Source organism: Drosophila mojavensis, unplaced genomic scaffold, assembly GCF_018153725.1.
Source record: "Drosophila mojavensis isolate 15081-1352.22 unplaced genomic scaffold, ASM1815372v1 contig_231, whole genome shotgun sequence".
Lineage (NCBI taxonomy): Eukaryota > Metazoa > Arthropoda > Insecta > Diptera > Drosophilidae > Drosophila > Drosophila mojavensis.
This window is the reverse complement of record NW_025318772.1, coordinates 1,490,680-1,505,316: the sequence shown is the minus strand read 5'-3', so window position 1 is coordinate 1,505,316 and position 14,637 is coordinate 1,490,680. Positions and strand designations below refer to the sequence as shown.

At 45.6% G+C, this 14,637-nt stretch overlaps 4 protein-coding genes across 4 annotated transcripts; 1 reads left to right on the top strand and 3 right to left on the bottom strand.

Moving 5' to 3' along the window:
* Nucleotides 1–2,711: 2,711 nt before the first annotated feature.
* On the bottom strand, nucleotides 2,712–3,741 carry LOC6574596. Its single transcript, XM_002000597.4, has one exon. It carries the CDS (start codon nucleotides 3,658–3,660, stop codon nucleotides 3,181–3,183), a length of 480 nt encoding a protein of 159 aa, XP_002000633.1. The 5' UTR covers nucleotides 3,661–3,741; the 3' UTR covers nucleotides 2,712–3,180.
* A 301-nt stretch (nucleotides 3,742–4,042) lies between these two features.
* LOC6574595 (nuclear pore complex protein Nup58) lies at nucleotides 4,043–6,015 on the top strand. The gene is made up of 2 exons (XM_002000596.4): nucleotides 4,043–5,203; nucleotides 5,260–6,015. Exons 1-2 carry the CDS (start codon nucleotides 4,205–4,207, stop codon nucleotides 5,992–5,994), a joined length of 1,734 nt encoding a protein of 577 aa, XP_002000632.1. The 5' UTR covers nucleotides 4,043–4,204; the 3' UTR covers nucleotides 5,995–6,015.
* Nucleotides 6,016–6,071: 56 nt separating this feature from the next.
* LOC6574594 (developmentally-regulated GTP-binding protein 2) lies at nucleotides 6,072–7,755 on the bottom strand. Its single transcript, XM_002000595.4, has 4 exons — nucleotides 7,580–7,755; nucleotides 7,250–7,450; nucleotides 6,523–7,187; nucleotides 6,072–6,461 (listed from the first exon to the last, which is right to left on the bottom strand). Exons 1-4 carry the CDS (start codon nucleotides 7,641–7,643, stop codon nucleotides 6,300–6,302), a joined length of 1,092 nt encoding a protein of 363 aa, XP_002000631.2. The 5' UTR covers nucleotides 7,644–7,755; the 3' UTR covers nucleotides 6,072–6,299.
* Nucleotides 7,756–8,021: 266 nt separating this feature from the next.
* Nucleotides 8,022–13,596, bottom strand: LOC6574593. The gene is made up of 6 exons (XM_032733574.2): nucleotides 13,498–13,596; nucleotides 12,613–12,777; nucleotides 10,565–11,245; nucleotides 9,224–10,495; nucleotides 8,525–9,167; nucleotides 8,022–8,464 (listed from the first exon to the last, which is right to left on the bottom strand). The coding sequence occupies exons 1-6, from the start codon at nucleotides 13,522–13,524 to the stop codon at nucleotides 8,217–8,219; spliced, it is 3,036 nt and encodes a 1,011-aa protein (XP_032589465.1). The 5' UTR covers nucleotides 13,525–13,596; the 3' UTR covers nucleotides 8,022–8,216.
* Nucleotides 13,597–14,637: the final 1,041 nt, after the last annotated feature.

The window sequence follows — 14,637 nt, the reverse complement described above, 5'->3', positions numbered from 1 at the left end:
TTAGATGATTAGAAAATTCCGGAAGAGAAGTCAAAGAAATTTAAAATATTAAAAAAAAAAAAATGGAGTATATACAAAAAAAAAAAAATGAAATCAGTAAATAATATGGAGAAACAATAATTATATAATATATATGAATATAATATATATAATACAGGTTATTAATTATTTAAAATTAATGAGAATCGCTAAGAAGAGCGATATTAATTGATCATATCATAGTTTGGAATAGGGAAATACTCATTTAGTCAACGAGATTTATTGTGTTGTGACAATGCTGAATTTTCTGGGCTTGCTATTTAAGTACTACTGCGCACTTAGCAGTTAGAAATAGGCCGTTTATAACTAGACAGCACCTATTTGTAGCAAAAGCCAAAGCAAATATGTGGCCCAAATCATTAAGCACCGCAATTGGGTTCGCATAGCTCATTAGAAATTCGAGCTAGTCTGGCAACACTGACCACGGTTACTTTTTTTTTGTTTTATTGCAGCCGTTGTTTTTCATATGCATTTCGAATGCTCCACGTTTGCAGCTCGTGCATTTCGGAGCGGATTTCTTTTCTCTTGTCCTTTTTTTGTGTGTTGTGTGGCTGTGTGTATTGCGGCTGTTGCCCAGCGGGCTCGTATTTTACGTGGTTAAAGTTTTACGCCAGTCAGACAGACACACTGACACAGAAGTAGACGGACAGGCAGACAGACAGACTTACAGAGAGAGAGAGAGAGAGAGAGAGAGAGAGAGAGAGAGAGAGAGAGACAGGCAGGCAAAGCAGATTTTGTGCTGCGCAGGACGCACAGATTAAGCGCCCAAAAGTATGCAGCTTGTGCGGAGCTTAGTTGGCAGCACGAAGAAAAAAAGTAGAGCAAAAAATAAAAATAAAAGGGCGAAATTTGTAAACCAATGCGACTGCATTTTGTTTCAATCAATTATCGCGCGGCGCCTTTGTTTTTTTTTTTTTTTTTTTGCCTTTTTATCTTTCTGCTTAGCCACAAAATTGCTGCTAAAAGGCAATTTCCGCAGCAATTATTCAAAGTCAAAATGGGGAGAAAAAATCTAAATAAATTGTAAAAAATACAACAAAAATAGAACGCAATTTAAAGCAGCCGCTACAGTTGACAGCAAATGCCACGCCCCCCGCAGCGCGTGTTCTTTATCCTCTTCACACACAAGCAAATAAATAAAATACATACATGGGGAGAGAGTAAATATGTTTTACTTGTTTACCCATTAAAAGTGACAAGCCTGGGCATATTCGTTCCATGCTAATTTTGTCTAACAGACAGAAATGGGCGTGGCGTAAACTATTACGTATGTATATGTATATATGTGTATGAATATTAACAAATAGAGTAACAGACAAAGAAGCTTCAACCAACACAATTTGAAACATTAAATTGCTTCGATATATATATATATATATTCATTTATTTAATTTATTTTTCTCTTAATTTATATGTACCTTTGGATATAATATAATGGTAGTGCTCCCTCACAGTGCAGGGTAGCTGCTAGTCGCGCAATTGCTAGTTGTTCGCTCTGCTATTGCTAATATTTATGTATGTCAACTCGAGCTGCATTTTATTTATCACAACGACGAGCAGCTGTCAGCTGCCACGCCCCACGCCTCCAGCAAAGCTGCTCACTGTGGCTTAGATGGATTTATCGCCGAATTTGCAAATAAATAGTAAAAACTATTTTTTATATTTGATGTTATACATAATATATTTTCTTTTTCTTTTTTTTTTTTAGCAGTTATTAAGTGTAAAGGGTTGCAAATATTTTACTAAACTTTTTTCCTAACAAAATATTTGTTTCGGTTTGAAATAATATTCTAGACCTTAATATATTTTCATTGAACAATTTTGAATGCTTAACTTTGTTATATTAAAGTAAAATAAAAAGTTCCCAACCAATTTGCATTATATTTGAGGAAATAAAATTATCGTTCAAATGATGCAAATTTAATATATGATTCGCCTTACAGAAATCGTAGGTAAACCAATTTGATATATTTACAATTTTTAATATTAATTAAATCAATCAATAAATTCAAATATATTGAGTTAGCTACAAACTCAACCGTTCAAAATTCTTCTAGGTGCATTCATTCCCAGCACAGATTCCGATCACTATTTTGGATTAACTGCCAAGCGAAACTATTCGAGCTTAGCTGAACTTGTTTCACAGTTTGGCAATCCGGCATTTACGTTATGCGGCCCACATTCCGGTCACATTCCGCATCTTATTTGCTATTGGATAAGGGTTTTAGTAAATGAAGTTTGCAGTTGTCAACATGGATGGCATGTTTCGAGTTAATTGAATTGTTGTTTTGTTTTGCGCTATTTGCGGATGCAACAGCTGAAGCGGCGCACACGATGCCCTATTGATTTCCCACAGGTAACATCATAAAATCTACCATCCCCTGCCTCATTCGAAGCGAAGTTCTTGCTACGTAATAACAATTTGATTTGTCAGTATTTGAGATTGTTTAACGAGATCCAAATAGAGATATGGCTACGTTATAATTCGGCGGCTTTCTAGTCTAAATATCATTTGAATAAGTGTAGAGGTATAAGTACTTTTACAAAATAATATGTAAATTATAATCATATCATTAGTTATCTTAGTTTTTCATAAATACTCTTGAATAGGACTTTAAGTCATTTGAATTTCACAATATATTTCATTTTATATTAAAGATAATTAATATTATGTTTATTATTTTCGATTTTATTAATTCAATATTCATATATATATATTATATATATTTCAGTTCGAAGAACTTCCACGCAAGTAATTATTATGTGTATATATTATTAAATATTCTGACATGATATCAAGCTCTAGGCAATAATTTGAAACTTGAAGAAATGTGAATAAATGTATTTGACACTCTAAATACATATATTCGATTTTTAACGATACGCCATGTTCTTGCATGGTCTTTTGGATATTAATACCGATATAACAAGATATTAATATAGGTTTACATAATGTGCAACGATCTAGCGCTGTCTGAACTAATCAAATAGTTAAATGAATTTCTCTAATAAAATATGAAGAAATGTAAATTTTGAGATACTGTTAGCGCAGTTAAAAGTTAAAGTTAAGTTAAAAGTATGCATGTATATATGCATACATTATAATTTGTCTATATGTACTCGATACATAAGTGGATTCATCTAGAAATGATGCGCATTTATCCGGAGATCATGGCTGCAACAGGGCTCTTGCTCCTGCTCGTGTTGCTGCTGCTGCTGCTCGCTGACAGAAATTGATGCCTCCAAAATATACTGGGATGTCGAGCTGTCGTCCTCGCTAGAAGTGTTGGGCGAGTAAAGCGGCGTAACTCCCATCTCGGTAACCTGACCCACATATTCGTCCTCGTCCGTGTCGCTGTCGTACAGCTCGTCGTGGCCACCAAGCTCGATCAGCACACGACGCAGATAGCGCAGCTCATCCTGTGCGCGCGATACCTTCCTTTCCAACGACTTCATTTGAGCCTGCGGTATGAGCTGGCAGCCGAGTGCATCCAGAATTTCCATAAGCGGATCCGCGGGCAGTGGATCCAAATCCACCAATTTCTCCAAGATTTCGAGTAGGCGCGGCAATATGCCGCTTTCATCTAGATACTTTGTATATTTTTCTTCTAATGCGGCCATTGCTCTACAGAAAATTGCAATTAAAACACGAGTGCGAACTAAGATCACTTGTTAAGTGAAAATAACTGTAAAAGACTAAATGCGACATAGCGCCCCTAGCGATTTTTTTTGTTACTAATGTGAAAAGGTGGCAGCACTCGCTAGTCGCATGTATAATGAACAGCTGTTTTCATGTCTGGCCCAAAAAGCAACATGCATGTATGAGTGCAACAATTTCAATCAAATGTTTGGCTAAATTATTAATTATTGCATATATTTTTGTATACATAAGGTACCAATGCTAAAACATGTTTTGCCCTTTGCTTTTGGATACTATTTTGGAATAATTAACTAGCTATGCATTTAAAGCCAAGTATCTAAAACTTATCGATAACTTTTTTGAGTGCCGAGTTGATTGTGATAATGAACTAGTTGAATTTTTTGAACATATTTATTACTTATCGATAAATTATTTAGTGTGGGTTTTAGTTTATTGTGAAATTTCGTTTTGAGTCAATAATTAAGCTGATATTTCGACTGTTTTAAATTGATAACACGTTAAACGATGTCTTTTTCGTTCGGCACACCCACCACGAATACCGGCTTGGGCGGTAGCACTGCATCACCAGCAACAGGCGCCTTCAGTTTTGGCGCGCGACCAGCAACAAGCGCCCCGCCGCCAGCCTTTGGCGCTGCTACTGCTACATCAAGTCTGGCTGGAGCAGCAGGCGCCGCGGTCGGCGCAGCAGCGCCCAGCTTCAATTTCGCGCCAACAGCAGCAAGCACAGCGCCAACGCTCAATTTCGGCTCGCCAGCTTCAGCTGCAGTCGCTCCAATGAGCGGCGGCCTTACCCTGCCTAGCTTCGGCAGCACTACGGCTACACCAGCATTTGGAGCAGCGACTGCGACGCCGGCATTTGGCGCGACGACGGCAGCGCCTGCATTTGGTGCGGCTGCAGCAGCGCCCGCCTTTGGGGCAGCAACGAGTACGCCGGCGTTTAGCGGTCTCGGTGCGGCGCCCGCATTTGGAACTGGAGCCACTGGCTCCACTTTTGGTGCGCCCGCGTCTACTGCACCTGCTTTCGGCAGCACTGCAGGAGCAGCCCCCGCTTTTGGCAGCCTTGGAGGTGGAACATCAACTTTTGGCGCTCCTGCCGCTGCACCTGCATTCGGCGCGGCAACCGCTACGGTGGCGCCCACCTTCAGTTTCTCCAACCCCTTGACATCCGCGCCTACCACTGCGCCGCCTGCTTTCGGAACAACTGGAGCGGGAACTCTCGGATCAGGTACTGGCGCGTTTTCATTTAACAAGCCGCTGGGAACAACCGCAGCCAGTCTCAATTTCAACACGACCACAACGACGTCCACAGCGCAGCCCTTCAATTCGAGTATGCGGCTGGGCGGCTCGTTTGCGCCCGCGGCTACAGGAGGAATTTTCGGTAAGCCGTTAACGACAGGTCAACAGCCGGCCGCAGCAGCGGCTCCCACGTTTGTGGGCCTTGGCGGCATCGATGTAAGCGCCACTCAGCCCAAGATAGGCGACAACAAGCAGGACGGGATCAAGGTAACTGCGGGCACTAGCATCAGAAAGCAGCATCATTAATTGTCCTTTCATTGCAGATCAAGGAGACCCAAGTGCCGGACGAGATAGTGAAGACAGTGGATGCCCTTAAGAGTTACATCAAGCAGCAAAAGACAATATCGTCAGACATTGGACGCACGTCGACCTCTAAGCTCACCAACGTGAGTCACGAGATAACGAATCTGCGCTGGGTCCTGCAAAACGTGGCCAATTCGGTGGATGCGAACAATCGGCACATCAAGCAGCTGCGCAGCGAAACGGCCAAGGCCATTCAATCCCTGGAGATGGCGCAGCGGACACAGGACACGCCCGCCGCACTGCAGTTCGAGAACGGAGCACCCTTTCAATACTTCCAATGCCTGGTGGCCAAGTACGAGGAGGATCTGATTGCCTTTCGACAGCAGATCCTACAAACAGAAAACCACATGCAAGCGCTAGCCAATCCACAAAGTATATCGCCCGCGGATCTGAAGCGAGGCTTTCGCCAGCTGAACGAAGCCTTTATCTCGCTGGCTGGTCGCCTGCATGAGATCCACCAACGCGTCGAGGAGCAGAAAGAGCAGTACTTGAATCTACGCCGATATCGCATGCGAGATACCACCAATGTGTTTGCCGCCTTGGAAAAGCCAACCGTGCCCACCGTAGTAGAGCCACAACGCATCAGCAGCGGCCCGACACCATTCACCAACATCTCGGCGATGAGCACGCTGAACAAGAGCTACGCAGCTGCCTCAGCGGCAACGGCCAACAATGCATCCGCATCCAAATGCTGAATATATGAATATGATTTTCAATTTTTGATTTTAGTTGTTTTGTTCGATCAGTCAATAAAATTATTATAGGACGATCATGCAATTTAAAATATTCGGCTTTATTCCTGGGCAGGCAGGCAGAGAAACCATCGGCATCTTCCAAGAAGTGGGCTGACGACTCTCAATAAACCGGCACAGTTTTATATTTTTGAGGAAAGATAATGCTACAACAGATGGACGATCTGCACAATTGGGTTGCTTTAGGTAGAATATAATATATATTTCAACTCCATTAATGCCAAGGCTAAGCGCTCAACAAATGCGATCTACTTCTTGACCACCTGTATGACATCCTCGTCAGCCATGACATGGGCTATGCCCACGCGCTGTGGCGAGTATTTGGTGGAAGTGCCCCAGACTAATGCATACTTGAATTGTGCGGCCAACGTCCGGTGGATGGCATGACACACGTGCTCCACAGTGACGCCCTGTGAGAGAGCGCGCAAGATTAAAAGGGATTCCATTACATTAAGTTACCAAGTTACTTGCCTTTCGCAGAATCAAGCCATCGTCAAAGTCTGGCGGGGCACCAGGCTTTTTGGTGTATACCCGGATCAGCTGCAATGCCTCCCAGAGCGCCTCCAGCATGTAGTCCAGATTGAGTTTCATGTTACAGCTGACCACAATGGAGTTGGGCTGTCGAGCCAGTCGATCCACCTCCTCTATGGAGATCTGATCAATCTTATTATACACATACAGGCAAGGCAAATAGACGCGATTGGCCGTGACCACATCAATGAACTCATCCTCTGTACAATCCTCGCGGAATAGAACCTCTGCATTAAAGATCTTGAACGAGTGCAGAATCATTTGCACCATTTTTTCGCTGCAGCGCGTCAGGGCGCAGGTAGAATTAAAGCTCAGACCGCCGCCCTTTTTTTGTTTGAAGTATATGTTGGGTTTTCGCTTGTTCAGACGTATGCCCACGGACTCCAGCTCCCGCTCTAGCAGTTCGCGATGCACATTCGGCTTGGTGGCATCCAACATCATGAGCACCAAGTCTGCTGTGCGTGCCACGGCTATCACCTGACGACCACGACCTTTGCCCTGGGCAGCGCCTTCGATGATACCCGGCAGATCGAGCAGCTGTATATTGGCGCCCTGGTACTCAATTACGCCGGGGATGCATGTCAGTGTGGTGAACTCATAGTTGGCTGTGTGCAGTAAGAAGCAATCATTTTATATAAGGTGTCGGCCTTCTGACCACCCCACTCACCCGCCTCCGATTCGGTTTTGGTCAGTGTGGACAACATGGTGGACTTGCCCACACTGGGGAATCCAATAAGCGCGACACGCGCATCGCCGCTCTTCAGCACATCAAATCCTTCGCCCTTTTCGCCTTTTTTGGCCGGTTCCAGCAGCTGCGAGCGATACTTGGCTAACTTCGCCTTGAGCAGGCCCAAATGGTATTCGGTTGCTGCAAGATTCAAGAATTGCCAAATGAATTCTAACCCTAAATTCCGATAGCTGGCAACGCCATTGCCAGCAATGCGAATTCCGACTCCGCGTTGTCTGCGCCGGTTTCTATACATATATTTGCACATACCTTTATTCTTTTGGGTGCGCGCGATTTCTCGCTCGATCTCTGCAATCTTCTCTAGAATGCCCATGCTGGTGTTTGAATATGTCTAGGGCGCAGCATTAAGTTAATAATAATATTTAGGCAGCTGCAACGCTCTTGTTTTTGTCTACAGTTTGACTTTCTAGTGCTGAGCCAGGCACGGACAGTCGTATCGATAAGCTGACTTATCGATACTTTGTATGAACATTAATTGTTTACATTTAATTTCTGAAATATAATTGATCATAAGTTAATAAAAATAATTATAATTATTAATAATTATTAAACTGATTTGTATATCTAAATACTTCTTTTTAGTCGACTGCCGATATTCTGTTGCAACTATCCTCACTTTGATTAGTTTGCTATAGAGTTGCCACCCTCTTTGAAAACCATTTCGAGCTGCAGCATATTGGCGGGCATTTCATAAGTTTAAATATTTAATTGTATTTTAAAAAATCCGAAAATATTCACAATGACACACATAAATACTGTTACAATAACACGAAACAGCCACACAGACACTAATGACAATCGATTAATTACAATTATTGTAGAGTAGAGAGAGAGAGAGATAGATAGAGAGAGAGCGAAGAGCTTTTAGTAGGATAGACTTCGATTTTTAGTTGGCATAATAGCCATTGCCATCGTTGCCCATGAACTCAGTCCAGCGCTGTGCATCAATTGGATTCAGCTCGGAGCACACCTCACCCGGCTGCAGTGTGTGGCAGGTGCATGTTATGCCAATTCTTGTAATTATCAACTGTGCCTCGTACTTCGGCAAGTCGGGCTCCGTGTCCACGAGCCGCTCGCTCAGGCACTGTTTAAGGAATTGCTTGCGCAGCACGCGCAAGTTATCGGCGGTATAGCCTGCAGAGATAATAAATAAATATGTGAACTATTTTCAAAGGTCGCAGTAAATAAACTCACTTTTATAGGCGCTTATTTTCTCCTCGACGCAGCTGAGATCCTGCGGCGAGAATAACGGTGGATACGCCTCCGACTCCCGTATGTTGAGCACGAAGGCAAAGTCGAGCGCGGAGCTCACATTGGACAGCGCCTTGAGCAGCATGCCCGTTGACGAGATGGATGCCAAATACCAGTCCTCTGTCTGTGCAGTCTCAGTCGTCGCTACCCCATCCTCGCCAGCTGTAGAGGAAGCACTGCTGCTGCTGCTGGCCGCAGCTGAATCATCGCGTCGCTGTCGCTTGCGTCGGCGGTACTGCGACTGTGTGCTGGAGGCGGTTACAGCTGCCGCTGCAGCTGCTGCATCTGCTGCCTGCTCTTGGGCCTCATTGTCGAGCTCCAGATCCCACAAGCTAAGCGGCGACTGCGCCGACAGCGGCAGACTAGAGGTGCTGGTGGTGGGGCTGCTGGTGCTGCTGATCCCCTCCAGCTTGCCACTGCGCACATCCCGATTGTTGCCACTGGGATATTTGCTGCGCAAGTGGATGGGTCGCTCGTTTTGCTCTGGCATCTGGGGCACCTCATCGTTGTAGACTAGCTCGTACTCCTCCGGCACGCGCATGGCATTGGGATTCTCTGCAGGCAGCGGCAATGGCTCGTAGTCCTTCTGCAAGAGAAGCTGCTGTTAAGAATTTCTGACTCAAATCTATTCAAATAACTCACAAATTCTTTGTAGGGCTCCTTGATGTAGCCACCGCCGAAGCCGGGCAGCTCGTTGTCCGGCAGAAGCTCCGGCAGCGGATGCTTGCGGTGCTTAGTGTACTTGACCGCACCCGCACCAGACTGTGCCTGCGACTGCAGCTCCTCCGCTGCATCAGCTGCGGCCGCCTGCCTGAGCAACTGTTCCCGATTGGCCAGCAGCTTCTTGAGCAGCTTGGGATGCTTTAACGGCGACTGTTTGCCCGTCGGCGACGGCCTCTGTGTGCGATTCAGCTGCACCTCCAGATCATCTGTGCTAAACAGCACCGCGCCCGGCGGCTCAATGTGCCGTGCGATCGCATAGAGCTTGAGCACCGTCGATTCGTTGTAGCGCAGCCTGCAGGTGTCCGCCCGTGCCTGCAAGATGATGTCGCTGTCCGGCACAAACTCGTAGGCATCCCGGGCATTGGGTCTGTTGCGGCACTGCAGCTGCCAGTGCAGGAAGAAGTCCCCGCCAAAGCTCTGCGAAATCGACACGCCGCCCAGCAGGCTACTGGCGCCTCCCGCGTCCGTCATCATGGCATCAAGCAGCGGCTGCCCGGTGCGCCCGTCCAGAATTGTGGTCTGCGAGTAGTAGTAGACGGGGAAGCCCGGACCAGTATTGTATTTGACCATGAAGTCGGTGACATTGTCCCGATCAAAGTGGCCCGGCACAATGGCGCTGACGCACTCGCTGGCCGGGAACGTGTAGTTCCAGAGTTGGCTATAGTTATTGCCGTCGAAGGCAAAGACGCTGCTGTTGAAGGCGGCGACGACCACGTCGGTGATGCCATCGCCATTGAGATCGGTCAGCACGGCAGGCACCATCAAGCCAGACCTGGACTGCTGATACAGTGGAGTGAAGTGCTTCTCGCTCGTGTGCGCCATCAGCGTGAGCAACCGGAGACTGTAGATGCCACCAGCCGTGTTCTGGCCGCCGGTCAGCATGAGCAGCAGCTCGGTGCCGTCGGCGCGGGTCAGCAGCTGGATGGGCACGAACATCTCCTCGCGGTGCGGCGTGGGTATGCTGCGCAGCACCTTGCCCGTCTTGCCCGAGATGAGCTTGATGTGGCCCGCCTTGGACTCCTCGCGCTCCTCGAGATGCGCGGCTATCAGCTCCGGCACCTCATCGCCGTCCAGGTCGCGCAGCACGTTGATCGTGTAGAGATCCATTACAATGGGCGAGTTGGTCTCCACCTCCAGTTCGTGGAAGTTCCAGATGACCTGGCCGGTGCGTCCATTGATGGCAAAGATCATCTGCAACGGAAAATATATAGTATATAGAATGGGGAGAGTCATCCAGACTCAGTGGGAGCTGCTACTCACGCCCAATCTGCCTGCCGCTACGCAGTCGACGCCGCCATCCCGATCTATGTCCGCGTTGCAGTGCAGCGAGAAGACATTCGCCACGCTCCACGTTTGCCACAGCGTGGAGCCGTCGCGCCCGTTGAGCGCCACGACTCCGCCCTCGCAGGGCACGTCGTCGCCCTGCTGGGCGGACTTGCAGCGTGGCAGCGGAATGCCCTCGTAATGTATATTGTCATCCACGCCGTAGCCAAAGATGACGTCCTTGATGCCGTCGCCATTCAGATCGGCCGCCCGCAACGGACTCTCGCTGTTCATCCGGGCCAAGCTGCGCGTCCACAAGCGCTGCACGCTGATCTGAGTGCAGGGCACGAATTCTGTGCCCAGGCGGTTGCCATAGCTGATCCTGCCGCCGCTGCCGTCACCATTGATGGACAACATTGCCAGCTGGGCATCCTCGCGCCACCAGTGATGGATGCGCTGCATCGGCTGCGGGAACAGCGTCAGCATCAGCGCCCCCAGGCTGAGCAGCGCGCAGAGCACGGTCAGCGCGGCCAAGGCGTAGCAGAAGGGCTCACAGCAGCGGCAGCAGCGCCGCCTCTTGTGCTGCTTCATAATGGGCGTCGAGCTGTTGATCGAGCCGGAGCTGTGCTTGCGACGCGGCGCCATCAACGGACGCTTCAGTCCCTGCTCTTCACTGCGCTGCAATTGGAGAAGGGATTGAAGAGATTTAGATTAAACGAGAGACAATATGAACCAAAACGGAACTGCTTACAAGCACGAGCGAAATAAGGCGAATTCGTATTGCTTAGAGCACACAGCGAATTCGCCCGGCTTGGAGTAGACAGCGAATTCGCCCAAGGCTAAGGCCTAATATTATCTCTAGGCGAATCGCTCGTTTGCTTACAAATTAAGTAAACATTTTCGTAAACAACTTTCTTTTGAATTCGCCCGATAAACTTAATTAGCAATCCCTAATTAACATATGAACATTATGTAAAATGTAGTAGAAATCGCTAGTTCCAGTATATGCTAGCTTAGATGATATACCTTTACTTGTTAGAGCTCAGTTATTTCGAAGCGAAAGATCTTTGGATATGTATACCTCTGGTTTTATTTGGAATTACCGAAAATATTTGTATTTTACTGTGTTAACTTAAAGTAGAAGTGTCTACTTTAAACGTTCCACTGTCGACTGCATTTACTGGCTGAGCGATGTCATATCGATTGTGAAATAATTTACTCAGCCTACTTCATTTGAAGATGATGATGCTTGTTATGGATAGTTATTCCCTGTTGCAATCGATAATAGTCCAATTACAATTAGCCTACAAAACAAATACTTGCGCAATCTGCCAGGCAGCTGCATCGCCGCGAAGATGCAAAGATGGGGTCGCAGTATATATACTATACAAATATTAATTGGGTAAATACAATCAAGAACGCTTTCTGACGAGTTCCACTTAACAATTTCGATCGCATTTCGCCTATAAATTCCAAATTTGAAAACTGTCGGAATTTTGCTGAAGTAATTGTCTGTTACTATTCTAAAATAGTTAAAATCAGATAAATATAATATAATAAAAAAAATATTATTAAAAATTTATATATATCTATAATAATAAAATTTAGCAAAATTAAAAAAAAAAAAAAAAAATTTAAAAAAAAATAATAGTCTAAAAGAAACATATTGCAAATCGCAATCGACATAATCAAGAGATTTTTACAGTCAGGCCAAATGTATATATATATATATATATATATATATATATATATATTTTTTTTTTTTTTTAGCTTAGACAGCCTAAAGCAGAACTTGGCCAGATGCCAAAACAAATCTAAACGAATATACAAAACAAACAGTGAATGCAAGTGAAAGGCCTCCAAATGCTGTCGCATATGTTTAAAAGAAGAAAAAATCTCTTATGCGCCGTTTACAGCGAGAGTGAAAAGAAAGCGAAAGCGAATCTAGGAACACGAACTGAGTGCAGCGAGCAGCATCAAATTTTCTTGCTGATTTATTACATCGATAAAAAAAAAACAGGAGATGAGTTCACTTGGTGACTCACCTTGGCGGATCTGGCGTCCTTGATGAACACCTCATCGTCCACGTCGTCGCTGATGTCTTCATCAATCGAGGAGTCCCGTATGGCGATGCGCTTGGAGGGCACATATGGTCGCAGTTTAATCATGTTGGGCCACGCTTCCGTATTGCCAGCGCGCAGCTCCTTTGCCTGCCAGCCAAAGGTTTATGAATTATTTAGCAATGTTTGGCTAATTTTTGTTATTAATTTTCACTATTGTTTTTAATGCATTTTCTGTGCGTGTTTGTGCGTTTGTGTGTGCGCTTCTTTTTTTTTTGTATTTTATATTGAAATGCAGTGCGCAGCGATGCGCGTCTTCTGGCCGTGTAAAAATCAATAGCGACGTCACAGCGGAGCGCTCAGCTGCTCGGAGCCGGCGCATGCGCCGTATGGGCACGAGCCACCCCCTGGCACCGCAACCACTAGCCGAACATGCAACAACTAACTAACCACCGAGCAGGGGGCACACGTGCTGCCACAGAGTCGGCTACAGGTTTGTTTATCAACATTGGCGACAATGACGCACTGGGTAGCTCTCCACCTGGGCAACTGTTGCGTTCAACCCCTAAGGGCGGCACCCCCCGCTCGCCCAGCCCCGTACGCAACTCCCTTATTAACCATTTCGAAGCCGGTTCAATGTCCTCGTCTCATGAATGGAACTCGCCTTGGGGAGTTGGGGTGGCTGGAGGTTGCTTAAGCGCGCTGCAACTTTCCATTCAATGGACTTCCGCATGTGGTGGCCCAATGTGGGTCACATTTTACACAGACACACACACGGCTACACACAGACACGCAGAGACAAGTCTTATTAATTTTTGAATAGTTTTGCAAATTGTTGCAAACAGGAAACCGCTAAAATAAAAAACTCACCTGAAATAGAGTGGATAGCAGCGTCATCTCTTGATATTAATTAGTATCTCTGTTTCAGTTATGAATGCTTTCGATCGAATATCATTGAATTTATTTGAGTCACTTTTCATGGCTGTCAAGAGATAAACATAGAACTGAGTATTTAGTAAGCAAAAAATGTCTAAGCTCTGCTGAAACAGCAAAGAATAAATCTGATCTGAACCAAACGGATAGACGACTGTTTTGAATGGGAAGAGTCCTCAAAGCAGCTCCAAAAATTTTTACAATTTTTTTTAAAAGATCTGGAGAAATTACAAGTTTCTCAGATTTGTCAAAGAAGTCGAAAAAGTTATAAACTCACTCAGAGAACAAGTCGTGTCCTTATAGAAATTGTTGGCCCTTTAGCTAGTAAAGATTCGTATGTAACTTTGATTCCTTTGACTCCTGAATAAAGTGTGAATAATTCATGTCTTCATGCAAATCAGGGAAACAGTTCTCGCTCTTTCACACTTTGAGCGACCTTCGCTACCTTTTTAGCCTACGCAAAGACACAACTCATGGGCGCGAATATAAAATGTATTATACAAATTTTCAATGACGTGCAGCCTGTCCAAATAGAAAAGTCTCCCCACAAGTCTAATAAAAACTATGCAAGCTAAAAAAAACATTGAGAAGAAATCTTTGCCAGCGTCTCGCCTCGCACCTCCTGCTGCCATCAGCAGAAAGTTAAGAGCACCACTTAAAGCGGTTGCCAGAGACCCAATGAGTGCAGCGGGTGGTGCGGGGCAATTTTTGGTTTGGTTGAAAAGCAAGCGCCGCATCTAGCCACAGCTTGTGGCAAGTACTCAGGTCCAGGTCCAAAAGCAGCGTCACGCTCGACTGCATTCGAATAAACTATAGAAAAATCAGCAGCTTTTTATAACACAATCAGGCGGGGTGCTGGGGGAATGGGGGCGGGGCAGGGCGCTAAGAAAGGAAACCTTAGTTAGATCCACGGCGAGTAACTTAAGTGTGTGTTATTATCGCATCAGAGATAATTTAATGACGATGCTGCTGACGAGTTGTTGTTGCTGTTGTTTTTGTTGTTGTTGTCGGAAGGCCAAAGGATGTGTTGCTAAAGTGTCTACGGCAAAGGCGTTGAGTGCTGCAGCTGCGATGAGC